We start from the raw sequence: 19,901 nt of genomic DNA on the forward strand, positions 1-19,901 counted from the left end.
ACGATAGCTATGGTAAAATCATTTAAAAAATACACTATATAAATGTATACACATATATAAATAATATAATCCGATAGTTACATCTCTTTAAATTGTAATAATTGGGAACTGTATTGTATTCCTTTATTTGAATTTACATTGAATCTGAATACAATTATGATTTGCAATCATCATTGATCTGGTGGGAAGTATCAGGTTCATATCAGCTCCCAGTATATGGGCATAAATATATAGGGAAAACATTTTCAGAACATTTTGGAGATCAGCATCATTTCATCACAACTGTCGTATTTATTTCAGCCTATTTTGAGCTGTTTAAAAAGGCACAGGTCACTTTAAATGGCTTTTATTTTGTAATTCCTAGCCGGATATTGTGCGGCTCAGCCTTTGTGTCTTGACAGTGGTGGTGTTCCTGAGGGTGCTGGACGCGGTGGATATCAGTCGGATAGAAATATATAAAGGTGGGATTTCTGTCTTTATTAATCTCTGGCACGCACACACACATACACACATATGATATTTGAATGCACTGCATCCTGTATTTATTGTTTATGTTTGAATATCCAGGAAAGGATTTCAGATTAAACCTTTGACACATAGATGCTGGATTCAGAACAGCTGTTTTCACCGTGAAAACCACAAGACAGTGCTGGCTGGATAAAATCTGTATTTATTCATGTGGTGTGTGTGGATGGGTGTGAGGGCTGCTGCTGGTCCAGTGGATCTCGGGCCTGTCCTGCAGGGAAAGGCGTTTCACACCGTCCGATGCTTTAAATCAGGAAAATTGGTCCAAATGTGCCTGAGACGGAGAACAATAGAATAAAATTCAACCCCTGATGGCCTTTCACAGAGCAACCCACACCACAGATTGATCAGATATTATTTTTGATGCGCTTACATTCAGTCTGCTCCTCGATTGATATTTAAATGATTATTATTGTGAAATATCCTGAGGTCACCACTGAGTGCCGCAGACTCACCAACTGAATATTTGGATAATTACAGGAATTTTATTGGAATTAAATACATTAACCATTGATCCATATGGAGGGCTGTTGTGTTACTGTGGTAGGGTGAAGCATTTAGTCCTAAACCAATCAGAGCGGCCACAGCTATGAATCGGTGTGTGTGTGTGTTGTGTGTGTGTGTGTGTGTGTGTGTGTGTGATCACATACTGCAACACACCATCTCAGCTTAATACGCAAAAAAAGCCAGTAATTGTGAGCTATTTGGAACAATTTGTGGGCCTTTAACCAAATGTTGATGTCCAATGTGTGTGTGTGTTAAAGACAGAGACAGACAGAGGGTCTACTGGCTTTCTTCTGCCTTCACCTTTTCAAAGCTTTTACAGTATTATTAAGTACAGAAAACAGGGATAATAGTTGTTGACTCAGCCTCGTCAGTCAGCAGTTTGGTTTTACAGTACAAAAAACTCTGTATACTGAAGGATTTAAACCCCTTTTTTCGTTTTATCTGTAGAATTTTGTGTGTTTGTAAGAGTTTGAATGTTAGCCACATCTGCATGTCCTCTGCTGAGAGTGAAGTTACCGGCAGTCAGACCTAAAGGCGGGAATGACGCATCTGCTGTCTCTCCAGGAAAACCACACATCCATGTAGCCTGTGACAAACACCGCCACAGCACCAACCGGGATCACACACACTCGCTGGGTCGATATCTTTCATTACATTTCAGATATTAGTCAGTCGGTCAGAGTTATGAGTCTCTGAGGGACTCATGTCTGACCACAGCTGCTGCAAAAAAAAACAGATTATTTTCTAAATTAAGACGTTTCTTACCTGAAAGAACTGCTGTCACTGAAAGAATTGGTTTCAGTGGAGACTTTTACTGTCTCGTGATTGTCTAAAACTGATTTTACACACACATGGAAAATCTCTGAAAGGGAAACCTTGAGTGTTCTAGAGCGCATAAATGCTCAAATATAAGCACAACACATTAGCTATTAGGATTATTTAAACCAACGGCGTATTAATTATGCAAATTGGCCCTTAAAAAGCTCCATTGAATCCCAAAAGGCTCATTAAAGCCTGTTATCACCATATACAGAATACTGATAAGTGTCATTACCATTGGAAGGTCACCAAATAAAGCCTTAATGCACAGACAAAATGTAGAGAGAAAAAAGGTTTAAACTTCAACAAACAAGGCTTATATCAAAATGTTTTTGAAAACAGAATCAATAGTCATCTAGGTGTGTGCAAGCAGGGAAGAAATGAGTCAAATAAAAGGCAAATATTTGTAATGGCTGTTTTTAATCCAGAAGGATTCACCTGCACACTCGAGTACCAACAAACATCTCCCACATCCTGGCTGCTCTGCTCTCTGCTCTCTGTTTGCTGTGGAGGAAAAAAAAAAAAAACAGAAAGAAAGAAGAAATGCTATTTTTAGCCTCCCCTCCTCTCATCTGCATCCCCACGCTTCCTAGAAAAGGAGGCACGTGATTGGAGGAAAAAGGGAAAAATGCCGTCTCAGGCAACCTGGGAGCAGGACAGCAGCTGCATAAAACCACTGCTGCGTTATTGGGAGACATCTTCTCTGCTGTGGCGTTAGCTGTCAGGCCAGGTGAACTGTGGGTAAGACAGGACGTCAGATTCATTTTAATGATGAGTTTGTATATGAATTTGTCCAGTTTGTGTTCAGTGCAGTTTGAGTGTCCCACTTTTCCACCTCGATGAATAACTGAATATTTTTAACATTTTGGCATCAGAAATACTGAATATTAACACGTGTTTGGCAAAGGAAGAGAACAGCACAGCCAACAGTGCCGTCAGACGCAAACAACAGCTGTTTACTAGAGAGGTGAGAGGTCAAAGTTGCTGCTGACCTCTCTTTGAAACAACATCAACATTCCCATTAATATAAATTGATCTGAGTTTTACACGTTTTTTAGCCAGTGTGGACTGGAACAGGCTCGAGCGGTTTATGATGGAAAACGTTTTACTACCACATCCTCACATAGTTCGTCAGAGTCTGAATCTCTTTGTAGATAAAACTGTGATTTTGGTTTAGATTTATCTTCCTGGCTCTGGTCCTGGTTGTGATTCTGGGTGTGAAAACATAATTTTCATGTTTGGTAGAACATTTCATATCTGTGAAACTCTTTTCTCCCCCGTCAGTCTGTTCACAAATTGTTAATCTTTCTAATAGTGAATTTACACACGAGTTTGCAGCCCATTTGCAGCAGTGGAATAAATATTTCAATCATTTGGTGGTAGAATTGAAAAAAAAAAAAAATAGCAAAAGTAGAAGTCATGTTCATGCTGAATGGTTCCTTTCAGTGTTATATGATTATATTATTGGATTACTACTGTGATGTAATAATATGTACTTTAATATTGTAGGTGGTCGAGGTGGAGCTAATTTGAACTACATCATCTACTGATTGGTAGTTTAATCTAAAACAATGTGTTATAGTTTATAAAAAGATCGAGTTTTGTGTGTAAAATCTTAATCTTAAATGGAGTAGAAGTGTAAAGTAGAATAAATGGAAATACTCAAAGTCCCTCAGTACTGTTGTATAGTAGTCGTTACTTTCCACCAGTGCCTATTTGTTCAAATAAAGAGAAGAATGAGGCAATTTGCTTACTGTTGCAAATACGCAGATCTCACCTCATTTAATTTGTGCAAAGTTCAGTCTGGTTGACCTTTGATGTGAAGTAGCAACACTCACTGATGTCCATTCGATCTAAGAGAGATGGTGGGATTAATCCCTCGATTTGGAGTGTTGATGATGTTTGTTCGGGATACCTGTTTGTTGACATACAGCAGATTAGCTGTCGCTAACGCTGCTGTTAGCTAGTCCCTCATGTGAGCTTGTATGTTTGCAGACTTTCTCTGAGACTCCTTTTTGTTGTGTTGCATTCGAGTGCTCCTGTAGTGTCAGTTGCGTGAGTCTGGTTGATGGAAAGTGGCATAAACGGTGCTTTTGAATGCTTTTGGGTGTAAATACCACTACAATGGATGCTGTAAACACGTCTCTGATTTTGTTGCTGTTGATCTTCTGGTACATGAGATAGATCATCCCTTACAGCAAGATATTTAACTCGCCCAGTTAGGCGAGCTGATCCTCTTCGTTCAAGCAGCCAGTGGTGGTAGAAATACTCAGATCTTTTACTCAAGCAAAAGTAGCAACACTAAAACAAAACTTAATTTATATTCATAGATCGCATTTTATTCCAGGTGGAAGCACAATGTGCTGCAACACGTGAGGTACCACAGAAGCTGCAGCCACAAACATATGTGGATACTGAAAGGATAAAACATCAGACAGACGTAAACACAATTAAAACAGACACGTTAATAATGTGTGCGAGTTAAAGCCACTACTACAACTAATAATAATAATAGTGGAGATGCTAATAATGCTAATAATAACCAATAAATAAACATTAACATTAACATTAGTAAGCTGCAGCTGGTGATGGTTCAGTTACTTTATATACAGCTGGGTAGCTTGTGAGTTTCAATAGTCTTATCATATAATAATAAATCATAATCTGTTGATTATATATTTTATTTTTAAGATGAATCTGGAAAGTAAATAGTAGCTGAAGTTGTCAGATAAATGTAGTTGAGTAAAAAGTAGTAAACTACCCTCTGAAATTAGTTGAAATATGAAGTAGCAGAGAATGGCTACGTGCAGGACTTGAGTAAATTAACTTAATTACTTCCCATCACTGCAATCAATTTAAGACTTTCCATTTAGCTAATTTTTGATTTAAACTAATGAGATAATCCCCACCTCAGAGAAAGTTCCAATATGCTTTATGTTCTCTGAGTGTTTATGTTGCCCCGTGGAGCTGAAGTCGCATCTGTCAGTCGTCGTCTTGGCAGGTTTCTCAGTAACTGTGTTTAAGCAGGAAGGTGTTTGGCTGATCTGGGATCAGCTGGGGATTAGCCGTCAGTCTGCATGAAGCCGGCCACCACTGATTAAATGAGCCTGATTTGCTGGGTGCAGCAGCACTTAAGATGCGGATCAATCCAGCTCCTGTAGGACGTCAATCTTCTTTAGGTGACAGGTTTAGAGGAGCGCTTGATGATGTCATTGTCCAGCACAGAAACTCACAACTCTACAACGATTAAATCTGGTTAAAAAAACAACAACAACACTTCCTCTAGTTAGAGAGGAGCGAACTGAAGGTGTGTTGTATTAGTGGAGATAATATGGATGCTTGTGTAGCTGCTCGTTGAAGTTCAAGAGCATTGTTAGCTAACTGAACTCCCTTGTTTTTTTCCATAATTTCAGGTCTTCCTGTCATTATATACCAAATATTTCTAAGAATGCAATCGTTAATGCCTCATGTTATATAAAAACCTCACTATTTTCTCTTCAGTGGTATTGTTGTTCTTTATCAATCACCCTGGGCCCAAAAGCATATGTAAAAATCCAATGTACTGACCGCAGGTATTCAGGCAACCCATCTCATCATGTACAGCTAAAAGTAATGGCGGTAACGTGCGACAGAGATGTGGATTTATCAGCTCTCTCTCTGTCTACAAAGGCCCAAATGTTCAAGGCCTGTCAAAAACACCCCCCCCCCTCCTCCTCCATGACAGAGGAGCTGAGTTATCCTCAGCGGCTAGTGTCGGTGTCCATTTGCAGTCTTCGTCACGTCCCTCCTGACATTCAGTCTCGCCTCAGTGTCCTGTTACTGGTCATCAAACCGCAGGAGAGGATATTAATCTCAAAACTAATTTGATGCAACCTTTAAATGTGGCTGAAATAGTGTCTCTGTGAAATGTGTGCATGTGGTCTTATCTTTCACTTTCAAAAAAATAAGTTTTAAATTTCTTCTTGCAGCTTTAAACCATCAGAATCAATTTGACACGAGGGAAACACATAATACAGGAAATCTCAAGACAAAAAATAGTCAATATTAATCAATATTACACCACAACACTGGTGTTATGGTTAACTCAGGGCCTTAATCTGTCATTTAGACTCAATTGTTTTCACACTGAGAGGCAAATGGCATAAATTAGAATTACTTTGCTTGTTGAAATTATATTTTAAAGGTTTATTGAGGGATTTTTGTTAAATGTTAAATTGATAATAATGATGATGGTTTTGATGATGAGACTTTATTGACCTCTGTGGGGAAGCAGGGTCATGACTCAGCACAGTGAGCAGCAAAAAGGACAAGTGGAGCTCACAAATTCAATATGAGATGAGAAATAACATAGCGGAAAATAATGACACTAAACAATAAATGTGTCGTGGTGGCAGCAACATATGTCGATCAAATTGTTACCGCGGGTACTTTCATTTGTGATGAGCTCATTTTCTTTTCATGTAACAAGCAGAGCTGAATCAGTAAGTTAACTGACTCGGCAATGATTTTTCTGTTTGAGTCACTTTTTAAGCATCTCCAATAAGAGTGAGCGTTTTATACAGTTGTGAACCGAATATCTTTGGGTTTTGGAAACGAAACAAGACATCTGAAAGCATCTCCTTGTGCTGTAGGAAATGGTGATGTGCATTTTTCACTATTTTCAAGCAAAAGAAGAGTTCAGGGATTACAGTGCTGGTCCTGATCTCTGCTGTGGCAAACCAGTGGTCGCTACTTCAAATCTTACATGATATCTAAGTGCTCTCCAGCAATACACTGACACCTAAATTGTGTCTGCACAGTTAATATGAAAAAGTGTGTGTAAATTTGTTATGTGTAGTCCGTTCTCCAGTTGACAATTTAATCATAACTTGTAACAAACCCATGTGTTCTCACAGTTTGGCAGACGTGACTTGTATTTTGTTCAAAGGCAGTTTATTACTATGGAGGCCAAATGAAAGCAGCAGCAACGTCCTGCAGGCTGAAAGACATTTGCATGATGAGAATTTGTTAATTATTTTGAGATTAAGCACACAGGCCTCAGTCTGTAAGCTTCTGTATCAAATTGGTGTTTAGTGAAGGTTAAGCCAACTCTCTTCTCCGCAGCTAATCTCTGAGATGCAGAGGAAAGGCTGCAGTAATCTCACTACACCGTCACGTACGGCACCTTCTCAACGGCCTCTTCTGAAAGCCAACAAATGTCTGTGGTCGTGTTTGACAAGATCCAGACTTCCATCAGTGGCTGCTAATTTTTAACCTCCTCTGATCGCTGCTATTAATAACTGTCACATGCTTACGTTTCATTTTCAGGTAGCAAAGCAGCACTTTGATGCAGAGCTCAATAAATCCACAAAAGTTAGAGGAAGAGGACAATCTAAACAGACTTTAAGAACTTGGCTTGAATGTCTATTTCCAAGTTTTTGTCTTATTGCTAAATATGCTAGCACGGCCACACTGCTGACTCAGCTGGCAGAAACTCGTTGATAAAAAGCACATGGGCTGAAATATCTGCTGAGCTGAGTAGACACTCTGGTGCAACAGTAACTCGAGTAGATACATTTTTAATAAGGCTGGCCAAAGACGCAATCGGACACCAAACCCAGTCTGTGATCAAGTGTGAGCTCACTTCCAGGAGGTTTGTTTCAGTCCGAGCCAGAAGAACGGCCTCTGACACGTGTTTGGATTCGGCTTGTTTTGGTTCACATCCAACTAATGTTAATATTTTCATTCATTCATTCATTTTTGTGAAATGTTACTTAAAATCTTCCTACTTGTCATCATTGTTATATTTGATCCAGAGTCAGATGAGGTGACTGTAACTTGCCTCAACCTTCCATCATGTTTTTTGCATATGCTTTGTTCGTTTGAGGTTTCATTGGTGTTTTTTTTTTTTTTTTTTTTGTCATCTCTTTGCATCATCTTCATCTGCAATGGTTTAATGGCGCCCACGTGGACAATTAGTAACTTAATTTTACTGACTTGAATACTATCAAGCACACACATGCACATGCAAACGCATCATATGTATTCATGACTACAAATCATAAATCAGCTCAGTCTCAAATTTTTCCTTTTTAAAGGCTTAGATCAGACAACACATATTAATACATCACTGAAAATGAGCATTATGTCTCAAAAAATCTTCTTTTTCAGAGAAGAGAATCAAAATCAAAACGTAACTTTCTTATCACATGACATTAGTTCGTAGGTGTGTTGTCCTTTGTGTACTCTTGGATCAATGAATTGATCCCTGTGTTTGTTAAGGGTGATGAGAAAGCACTGAGCCTACTTTTTTAAATTCTCAGTCCACTCTTTGGTTGTCAACATACTGTACGTCTCCTTCGACCCCTGTGTTTGCTCTCATTTCCTGTAGTTGGTGTGGATTATGCAGTGAGTCACACTGCAGTTCACTGCAGTTCAGACTCACATGTTCAGTCATGACATGATCGGATGCCAGTCAAGTTCAGTAGCATAATTTTAGGACGATGACAATGAGGTTAAAATTCTGATTCTTAATAGATAATGTCTTAATGTTTATTATAACTCATGCAGTCTTTTGAACTATACAGCGGAGCTCCAGGCTGCAGTTATTAGTGAGGAACAATTGACATCACAGACAGGCAGAATTTATCATCAACTAAATAGAAATTGACAACGATGCTGCTGTGTTTTCAGACGAACTGAAAAAGAAATCTTATTTTCACAAAAATGAGACCAGAAATTATAAAAGCAATGTGTGATTTTTTGGTTTCCCTTTTCACTTCCTGTTTGACCTCCACTTACAGTTAAGTTGATGAACTCACATCTTATCATCACCTGCTCGGCCTCCTTGCAAAAAACAATAAAAAAGGTAAATAGAAGAAGAAAATAAGCCATCAGTGTGTTGAGTAAGGGTCGTTGCTTTTTCATTATTTAGCAAGCGCCTATGTGTTCCTTCATGTAAACCGATAGGCCGGAGCTCTGACGAGGGTGCAGTTGTTTTGTTTGTGCTTTATTCCCTGAGAGTTCTCGTGTTCCGCTGCAGCCGAGTCAAGATAACAGGCTAAATATAGAGCAGGGTGCAGGGACTTTGAGGCCTGTGGGCTCAAGTCATTGTGCTCTTGAGAGTCGACAAGGTTCCCTGAATCATTGTAGCCCTGAATTCTTGCAGCCCAGTGACTACAGTGTGTGCAAATGCATATGTTGTACGTTTCAGTCATGTGGCTGATGGTTTTCCTACTGAAGCTCAAAGTAAACTGCTTATCAGACACACCCTGCTGATGTCATATTAAGGGGAGGACGGCTGTGGTCATTTTCTGTAACTTACCGATGCTCCAACCTTCATACCCACTTGACGCTGTGATTGGCCAGCCATGCAGAGTCAGGGATTAAACCTCTCGCTCAAACTCTCTGTTTCATTCTTTACACAACTATTTGTATTTTTTCATGTGAATAATCAAGTGAATGTCTCCCGGGAGGGACTGTGTCTGAAACAGTGCACTGTTATCCCCATTCGCCCTGCTGTCTATGACAGCCAAAAAGACGTGCCAATTGTATGGAAGTCAATGAGAAAAAGAGCCTACTTCTCACTTGATTTATTAGCTCAGTAAACACTTTCCTAATGAGTTTATGTTCTCAGTCACCAGTTTCAAGCCATCTAAAATGCAGAATGATGTTCGTTTTGTAAATGATGGTCCCATTTAGAGGACCATAACGCAGGGAATGCTTTAGGATGGGACTACCTTGTGACTAACCAATCAGAAGTGGGTCATGCCTAAGCCTAACAAATCTGAGGCAGGAAAAAAAAAATACTCAGCCGTCACTTCTGGCTCCTAAATCAAAATGGCAACATTGCGATTGCTACGTCTACTTCTTTTATACAGTCTATAGTATAACCCAACCCTTACGCATTAGAGGGGATACTCAGAAACGTCTCTGCGAACCTCTGTGCAGTAAGGGGTGTTATGGGTAACCGAAAGATAAAAGAAAAAGTTAAAGTTAAAAGATTTCCAGAGAAACCAACACACAGGCCTCCCAACTCTCAACAATGCGTCAGACAGAGCTGCACGTCAAGCAAGCTGACTGGTTGATTGAATTCCTGTCAGGAGGCAGTTTTGAAACAGAGAGAGAGAGAAAAATTGTGAATACAAGTATAAAAGAAATTGTCACTCAAACGTCTCCAAACTGCCTCGTGTTCGCCTACGTGCAGCCTGGAGAAGCTAGAAATGTCACATTGAGAGAGTTTAAATTTGGTTTCTTATCAACCTGGCTCTCGCATATTTTTCTTTTGGTCATTATAACATGTTAATCACCACAATTGTCGTAGATATTTAGGAACTTTAGTAAAGACAAAGCCAATGTGGGCACATAGCATGAGGCACATACAGCCCTACAAAAAAATAAATCTTTGAATCCAATCTACAGGAAACACAGACAGTAGTCCCCTGGAAACTCGTGTAGCTGCTGTTAGGAAACTGCTTTGAATAGCAGATTCACGTCTTGGCCAATCTAGCTTTCCAGCTGATGTAACAACCCTCATCAGTGGATTGTAAGTGCGTCGGCTGCTAAATCTAAAGTTACCGCTGTCATATACTTACCTTTTAGGGGTGTCATTGTTTGGTGTCAGGCTACAGCTTTCCTCTACTGTAACTTCAGCTGAGGGAGCCGTCAACAACATCTGTCAGACCTGTACAGAACAAGTGGCCCTCACAAGCACTAGCAGCTAGACTGACCGGTCCGCCGCCATCAGTTGGTAGCACCACCATTTTTATTCATCCCCTAATTTGCCAAGAAACATCTCAGATTATGTGACTTTCTTTAGCAAAACATAGATGGCTGAAATAACCCTCCACTGACGGTAACTGACGGTTTCTACAGAGAGCGACTGATGTTAAAATACATCCCCAGCTGGTGAATATTAAGCTCCAAGCTAACTTATATTTGGTGCTTGACCTGCAGCTGTTGTTCAGTGAATTATTCCTCACACATCCCCTGCTGATTGTGACTGATTGAACCATTTGTGTCCAACATTTCGCCAAATTTAGGGAACTCAGATGGGTTTTCTGTTTTCCCCTGACATTGCAATATGCTGCTTTGATTAATTACCAGGCAGCAAATGTGCAGTGTTTAAGCCTGACTGGTTAATCACCATCATCTGTTATTCTGAGTCTAACAGATGTTGACAGAATCTCATCTTTTTTCTAAACTCTCATTACATTTTTTCTGTATGAAAAAGCATCTCTGCTGTTTTATTTTCATTAAAGTGTGATGTTTGCTCATGACTTTAAAGGGGACAGTCATTAATTCAGAGAGAGCAGGCGGCCTTTGATAACAACTAGGAAACCCTAATGTTTTATCTGTGTCTGCATCAGGATGTGGAGATGCCAGTAACTGATTTCATCCCCTAAACTGCCTCTCAGGGTCACTGTTTTGAAAAATGTTGAATCAAATATATTCAGTTTACTAAAATATTTGACACAGAATAGCAGAAAATCTTAATAAATTGAAAAGCTGAAACAATCAGTGGCTTAATAATTATTAGAATAATCGATCAGCTATCAAACTAAGAATAATCAGTCGTTGTAGCTTTACTTTGTTCTACTCTTTTTTCATTACCCACATCATAGATATTGTTTTTTCTTAAATTTGATCTTTCTCAGCTTTCTATTTACAGATAACTTGTGCATGTTTTTAACTGACTTCCAGTTGCTGATATGTTTTTTTTTTGTTTTCTTTTTTTGAGTTATATCTATATCTATATTTATATCTATATCTCTATATCTTCTGTATCTTTACATCCCTTTTTGGGATTGATGGTTATGTTTATTCATAAAAAACCATACTGTGGTGTATTTTTCCTTCAAATTGCCTTTAAATACCACAGATTTGTATCTGTGCTTGAAAGAGTGTTGAAAGCATGTTGAAAGAGTGTGAATCAAACAGAAAATTCAAATTTGAACTTTCGGGAAAGGTCACTGTCATCTATTTTTAAAGCACTGCCACCAGAGCTGTTTTGGTCGGGATGGGAAACACTGTTTGAACGTGGCATGAAGGCCCTGACCATCAGTTACCTGCACACACACAAACCACAGCACGGTGCACAAATTAAGCCTTTCGAGTTGAAGTGAAATTGTGCAGCACAATTTGACATAGAAATGCATTTAATTTGTGTTTCATATAAGTACTTAACATGTTGATTAAACATTGCAGTAATCCTATATGATAAGTGTGTTTGTGTGCATGTGTGAGTGTTTTTTTTAAACCTGTTCACACTTGTGCACAATGTGTGGCTCTTAAACAGCATTATACAAAACTAATAGCAACTCTCATCACTTTCCATCACCTTCGTACATTTTATTATGGCAGCACTGTGGGAAACATTGCCACATTGTGTAATGTAAGGAGATTGATCCACCAAAGGTTAAATTAACAAATCACACATTTTCTCGCTTTCTTGTCAGCAAACTCAGCAGTTACATCTGTGTAATTCATCCTGGATGCAACACACAGCCCACACAGTCTGCCCTGAGACTCTGAGGTGCGCAAAATGTTTATTTCATGCAACTGCTAAATGCTGTCAAACTCCTGCATTTGCATAAAATCGGTGCAGAGAGCAGTGAGAGCCTGATCAACTGTGATGTTAAAATAGTTATTATGCAGGCTTTCTCTGGATTTTGGGCACATTCATCTGGGATTTGGTATTGTAATTTGTTTTCATGTTACTTTTACTTCCTCTAAACAGACAGGAAATTTACTTTGAAGTATATTGAATAAAAAAAAAAAAAACCCTCTGCATTGTGAGGCCCATAAGAGACTTGGAGCTCTGTGAAGTTGCACCACTTGCACACCATTTGCGCTATAACTGCCACACGTGAAGGACACAGCAATCATGTGATTAAAGTTTTGTTTTTCTCCTTCGTCTTTGTCCACAGATGGCCTCAGCAACAGCAACCTACGGGCAGAAGGAGTCTTCGGACCAAAACTTTGACTATATGTTCAAGATCCTCATCATTGGAAACAGCAGTGTGGGCAAAACCTCCTTCTTGTTCCGCTACGCCGACGACTCCTTCACACCGGCCTTTGTCAGTACTGTGGGCATCGACTTCAAAGTGAAGACCATCTATAGGAATGACAAGAGGATCAAACTACAGATCTGGGTAAGACATGTGGAGATGTGTTGAATTTCCTGGAAGGAAGAAAATTAAACTACGATGTACCATTTACATGCACGTATCTTGTGAATTTGAGGCTGAAGTTAAATAAGTGAGTTTATTTGACAGTTTGATAGATGTTTTAAAATGTTTAAAATGCATCCAGCAATTTATGTAACTCTGCGAATCTGAACACTCACATAGCAATTGGAGAGCCTGGCTTGAAAAACCGAATGCCATGCTTTGAATTCCTTCCACAAAGGATTTTCCTGAAGCGTGCATCATTATTCCCATACAGTGTTTGAACAAGTTTTGCATTTTGTCCTTCTGACCCCATCAGTTGAGACAGTTCAGAGCACCAATAACCACCTTTGGATTTGGTGGTCGGACAAGATATTTAAGTAATTAGTGTGTTTCTAGTGTACCCACGTCAGCAGGACTCTTTCAAAAAGCAGGTTAGAAAGTGAGAGAAAGATGCTGGTATTTCCTCAGGATACTCACTTGAATCTCCTGAATTGTTGTCATGTTTTTGATGACTATATTTCATAAGATAAGTCATGATACGCTTGTAAACGCAGTATGTACACACAGTGCCGTCTTATCTGCAGCCAGCTCATCCAGCTGACCCTTTTGAATGAGTAGAATACAACAAAATACAACTGAAGTAACGTCAAGAGATGAAAACACAGCAAGTACCGCTGATGTGCCTCCAGGAGCAAACAGGATGGTGTTTTGTTGCATCAGACATATGTTTGCTCCTGAAGGCTCAACAGTAAACACAATCATAAAGCAAAAAAAAAAAAGGAAACATAAAGCGAAAGAGAGAACAGGCTCCCAGAGGAGCTGATGTTTCAATATCATGTTCATCTACAGCTTTACTAGATGTTATACAGCACAGAGTTGTCATGGTGAAGTGATATTGCGAGTGTGAGTGAGTGAGTGTGTGTGTGTGTGTGTGTGTGTGAAGGTCTGTCTGTTGTCAGCCTTTGCCAGGTCTTGCCTCTGGTGAGGAAGACACGATCGGCCAATCAGAGCACGAGAAACGGATGACTGGGTGCTGCTCTCCCCTCCCCCATTACTACACATCCCCCAGAGTAGATATCCCCTCCCTCCGCTGAACACACACACACACACACACACATGCACATATAAATTTCCCATCCCCCATCTTTCAGCAGTTCATACTCCAGTAGAGTGAAAATGAAAATGGTTTTGAGTCATGAACACAGAAGTCAACATACAGTATGTTTGTTCATTTCACAGTGTGTCCCATTCATATAGCTTTGTATTGTTGTTATGTACATACACATTTTTCAGCTCTTATTTCTGAAGCCCTTTGATTTCTTATTTGCTTTCTTTTTTGGTCCCTCCTCTGCCCATATAGTGGCTGCTGCGTCTTTGTTTTGACTCATGTTTAACTGTATTAAATTAAAATAAACTATGCACACACGTCCAGGAGGCAGGGTGAACGTTAAAGGGTTCATTTGAAGATGTAAGATCACACAACGGTCACGGCAGGCGATTCTCATCCTTAGTCAGTCAGTGGTTAAAGTATTATAACAGAACATTTAAATTTTGCATCAAAGCTGCTCGCTCATCTGAAATTTTCACGGCTTTGAGTGAACACGAAGATGAGTACTCCAGTGTGTTCATTATGTAACTCCACTCAGTGCTACCTACACTGACATTTTAGGTATAGAGCTGATGCTCTCATCCTGAGCGGCCTGCAGCGCAGTGAGTGGATGAACAGTGCATAAACAGCAGTTTCAGAACATTATAACCAACAATATGAAGAGAACGGCACTCCAGCTCTCTGAAAATACATGTGATGAAGTATTCTTGTGACCTGAGAATTATCCTGTGTGAGTGAGTGAGCGGACACACTGATGAGTCCAAGAAAAGCTCAGAAGTGCATCTGTGTGCAGTTAGTTGTTTTTATGTATATAGAACCTACAATTCATTTCATGATATGAGTCTGTTGTTTAGATGCTTCAACGTAAACGTAAGTCCCCAGATAAACAGGTAAACACTGCATGTATTGGCTGTATATGCAGAATGATGTCTCTGATCATAACAGACTTACTTCACATCCTCCTATTTAATATTCAGTGCAATGGACATTTGACAAATGTTTTATAACACACTATAATGTAGTTGTCAGCAGTATGTGAACAGTATGTAAATACTGTACACTTCTTACTTACAGTAGTCGCAGTGAACTGGTCACTTCCACCAGACTTTGACAGCAGAGTGATGCTTTTGGACCAGAAGCTGGTCTGCTCAGAGAGGATGCTGGGTATCAGAAACACTGGGCTTTAATACCCTGAGCATTCATTAGGGCTTAGAACTGAAATTCAATCTAAGATGGGTTTGTGGCCAAGGAGAGATGACGAAGGAGGAAGGGACAGCAAGTTGCCGAAGTGTCACCTGCTGGCAGATTAAAAAAAACCTCAAGAGGCCTTTTATTGTTCTGGCTTTACTGGAGCACATGGGAACCTAAAGTCATTTTTGGGGAATCTGCAGGTCTTAACCATTTAAAGGATTTCTAAAAGTTTGTCTACTTAGGTACACAAATCTAAAAACAAACTGGTTATTACTAAAATCTGCAAACTATATGCTCTAATAAAAATACTTTGAGATTACACCCATTATTTTGTGTTTGTTTGTTTGTGAACTTAAAGTCTCATCAGAATAGTAAATCCTTAACACAGAATAAAAGATTTGTGTACACTCCTCTTGTGTCTTTAACTACAATTCCTGGTAGCATTGTAAAAGATTCGACAACTCTTGAATTTGGCTTGAATTTCTGCACCCTGTAGATAATATTTTCTCATTTCACCAGCCAAATTCATTAAGTGAAAACACTGAGTCACTGGTGTGTTACCTGCCAAAGCGGCTGGTAAAATCCATAAAGCTTTCTTCAGAGGAAAAGACTCCACGCTCACAGCTTAGAGGAATTCGTAATTTTGCTCAAGATACATTTAGGTTTGTTGGCTTAAATGAATTTGCTGATGCACCAGAGCTTCGAGTGCAGAGCAAACTTTTCTCATAGATTTCCTCTGCAGTGGTCAGCAGCTCTCCAGCAGCGCTGTGTGTTTTTTCATGGCACAGATAAACTTACCAATTATACTGAAATAGCATTTAGCTGCCAGCTGTTTTCAGCCTCTCTGTCTTGTAGAAAATGTTGTGGCTGTTAAAAGTGTTAACCCAAATACAGTGAAAACTTTCAGTAAAGTATTAGACATAAATAGTTGAGTGAAACACAATCTGGCTTTTGGTTATTTGCCAGTGGGGTTAGAGCATCTTTAATCAGATTCCTGGGCTAAAACCACCCCCCATATACAGGTAAATGCTTTACTATAACAATATAACCCTGATGTATGATTCTACTTATAGTTCTTTTCATTACCTGAAGCAGACTCACTTGTGGTTTCTAGGTGTTACTCTATGGGAGGAATATGATTGTTTGTTTTTAGTGCCTACTTAGCTTTTTAGCTGTCAATTTGTATATAATTTTTCTTCTTCAACATATTTTTTAATCTTGTGTACTAGTCTTGTGCATACTGTATAACTACTATACTGCTGTATAGCTACTGTTTATTTATCTCCTTTCTTTTTCTATTTATCTATTTGTCTATGTATTTTTTTTATCCTGAAGGGACACTGAAAGAATTTCATTGTGCGGTGAACCTAGTTTTGATCCATATGACAAGAAAATGATTGAAAAGAATTGAATCTCTTTAAATCTACAGAATGTATATATGGAAAGTATACATAAGGGAAAAGTGTGACCAATTAGACTGTCTAAAGAACTAAAAGTTTATCCTCCACTAAGTCTATCAGAGCTCTCTCTAGAATGGAATAAAAATGAATGAAATGAAATGAATAAAAAGGTCGCTCTAACTGCTGCTGTTTTTTTCTCCAGGACACGGCGGGTCAGGAGCGTTACCGCACCATCACCACAGCCTACTACCGAGGAGCCATGGGCTTCATCCTCATGTACGACATCACCAATGAGGAGTCCTTCAACGCCGTCCAGGACTGGTACGTGATTGGATCGGGTGTCACCACAGAGCTTGACCTGGTCTCTAGATATTCCGCACCGCTCTGGAAATAGATGTACAGATACTGTAGATGGATGAGCAGAGCAGGTGATACAGCTCAGGTTTCTGTATGTATTGTTTTAACGGCATCCGCCTCCTCTGTGTCTGAAGAGGAGCCGGATGCTGCAGGGATCATTATCTTTTATCCTTTTTGCCCCCTGCCAGCACTTTGGCTCGGTGTGTTATTTCTCTGTTACTCTGATTGTCCTTAAAAATGTTCAAAGTTTCTTAGGTTTTTCCTTTTTCTTTTCCTCATACTGGATGCACCTCTTGCTTTCCATCTCCAGTCCAATTCCAAATTTTGTTTGCTGCAGAAAGGGATCCTTTAATGACGCTTGTGGGGTATATGGGTCATAGAAAAAGTTGTCTTTACAAGATTCAATTAAGAAAAGGTTAATTTTCACAATTGAGATCTTCTGCTACGGCTGAGCAGGACTCTTGTCAATGAAGGAGAAGAGGCGAGGATCAGGGAGTTCCTAATGAGGTTTATTGTACAATATTATAACAAAAATCATTACCCTGACGCTTACAGATCATTTATGTTATATCATGTTTGTTAAAACACATTTCATATTAAGTCTGAGGCTCTCAACACTATGCCAAAATCCTGCCAAGATAATGACCATGAGGAAATACTTGCTGTTCTATTCTGATTTTAGATGTGAAATAAAAGTCACATACAGGTTTTGTTTCTCAGGATCACATTTTGTAATGTTCAGTCCCTGGTTTTAAAACTCCATGTAGCGTTTCATTGTGCACTGTCCCTCCACCACTCCCTCTCTGACTGGCGGGCTGTGCTGGTTCCCAGGTCGACTCAGATTAAGACGTACTCGTGGGACAACGCCCAGGTGCTGCTAGTAGGAAACAAGTGCGACATGGATGATGAGCGAGTGGTGAGCGGCGATAGAGGCCGGCAGCTGTCTGATCACCTCGGTGAGTTTGTGGTGCCCACACACACACACACACACTCACTTCATATCTATGACTCATTGTTAGCTACACTGATCTGAAGTAAATCAATGGACTGACAGAAAAAATGTAAAATGTAATTTCACCAGGTGTGCTTTAACTATTTATCTTCTTGTGCTTTTGTTATCTTTTACATGCAATTTTAATGTTTCTCTGTCTTGTTTTATAGTGTTTTATGTCCCTGTAAAGCACTTTGAATTGCCTTGTGTCTGAATGGTGCTATATAAATAAATTTGCCTTGCCTTCACCATTGAACTACACAGTCGCCACGTCCTCATAAAACCTCTCTGACCCTCTCCCTCACCCTATTTGCGGTCCAGGTTTTGAGTTCTTTGAGGCCAGCGCCAAGGACAACATCAATGTGAAGCAGACCTTTGAGCGCCTGGTCGACATCATCTGTGAAAAGATGTCTGAGAGCCTGGACGCCGGAGATCCCGCCGTCACAGGGGCCAAACAGGGGCCCCAGCTGACAGAGCAGCCTGCTCCTCCTCACCAGGACTGTGCATGTTAAAGCTTACAACTCCCCCAAACCCAATTCCTCCCTTTTCCTCCTCGTCCTCCTTCAGTTGGACCCTGGGGCCTCGGGTCCAAAATCCATCACCCTTCTCACTCACTCTCCTGCTTCTCTCTGTAACCTAGTAAGGATCATTGGCTGAGGGGCACAAGAACCAGGTTGAAGAGTGTCTGAAACGCTTTGAGCCGTCTGTGGAACAGTGCTGGAGGTGTGTTTGCTACTGGTTCCTCCTCTTAAAGGAGCTAAAAAGTGTCAGGATTTTATGATCAGTGCGCATGTTGGTCTGATGCCAAAGCAAGTTCAATCAAACCGGTGTTTCAGACTCTCTGCAACCCAGTTTCTTGAAGGCTCCCTACCCATCTTCTGTTGTCTCCCTTTTCCTCAGTGTGGTTTTACAAGAAGGATTTGACGGCGTCCGTCCGCAGAGTGCCATTTAAATCCTTCCGATGTTTACAGTACTTTGTTTCGTGTCAGTCAAATGTCTTGAAAAGATGTCAGCGTCGGATACGGTGACCAGGAATGCCACAGTGGAGTTAATGAGGGGGAGTGATCCAGCTGAAATCTGCTCCATACTGATGTGTTACATTTCTGACACACACACAATCAAACCTACAAACCTTTGTTTCGTTTGTTGGATATTGCAGGTATTTGCAAGTGTTTCGCTGTTCATTATTCATCAGAGCCTTTTCATTTGGCCTTGTTATGTTTTTACATTTCATTTTTGTATTCTTGTGCCCCATTTATTCTTTTCATGCATCAAACAGTGGGTGGGGAAAATATGAACAAGATAGAGATAGGGAAAAATAGCAAAAAAATAAAATAAAAATAAGAGACACATTTTATTTAATTATATTTATTTCAAATGTACATATAAATGTTGTGCAATATATATAATATCTACAGGTATGCATTTCTGGAAATGAATTTTAAAAGGAATGAAGTTCTATGAGGATAGTATCAAATATAAGAGGTCTGTGTTGTAGGGTTTGGTTGAATGATGTGTGGAATTGTTTGCGTCAGTGGCAGCTCCTCTGTGAGTCGTTTCATTTCCCCGTCGGTTTGGTCTTACGCTGCTTTCCAGAAATGTTGCAAAGTCAGAAATTCAAACTTCTTGCTAAAGAAAAGTGCAGTGGAATGACCCTTTGAGCCCGAATTACATATCGGATCAATATGTTTATCATCCTCCAAATCCACTCAGTGTGATTTCCAGCAATACTTCTAATAAAATCAAACACCATAAGTTGGAGAAACTTTGTGCTGCGGCTTTCAGAACAATCAAACCATTTACGTCTTCTGCAAGTTTAAAGCCATTGAGGATTTGAAGTAACGCTGTAATTA

At 39.8% G+C, this 19,901-nt stretch overlaps 1 protein-coding gene across 1 annotated transcript; it reads left to right on the forward strand.

Annotated features, from left to right (window-relative positions):
- The first annotated feature begins 406 nt into the window (after window positions 1-406).
- On the forward strand, window positions 407-18,560 carry rab3ab (RAB3A, member RAS oncogene family, b). The gene is made up of 5 exons (XM_070831721.1): window positions 407-461; window positions 12,759-12,983; window positions 16,903-17,021; window positions 17,889-18,013; window positions 18,370-18,560. Exons 2-5 carry the CDS (start codon window positions 12,759-12,761, stop codon window positions 18,558-18,560), a joined length of 660 nt encoding a protein of 219 aa, XP_070687822.1. The 5' UTR covers window positions 407-461.
- Window positions 18,561-19,901: the final 1,341 nt, after the last annotated feature.

The sequence above is a fragment of the Pempheris klunzingeri genome, chromosome 6 (assembly GCF_042242105.1).
Source record: "Pempheris klunzingeri isolate RE-2024b chromosome 6, fPemKlu1.hap1, whole genome shotgun sequence".
Classification (NCBI taxonomy): domain Eukaryota; kingdom Metazoa; phylum Chordata; class Actinopteri; order Acropomatiformes; family Pempheridae; genus Pempheris; species Pempheris klunzingeri.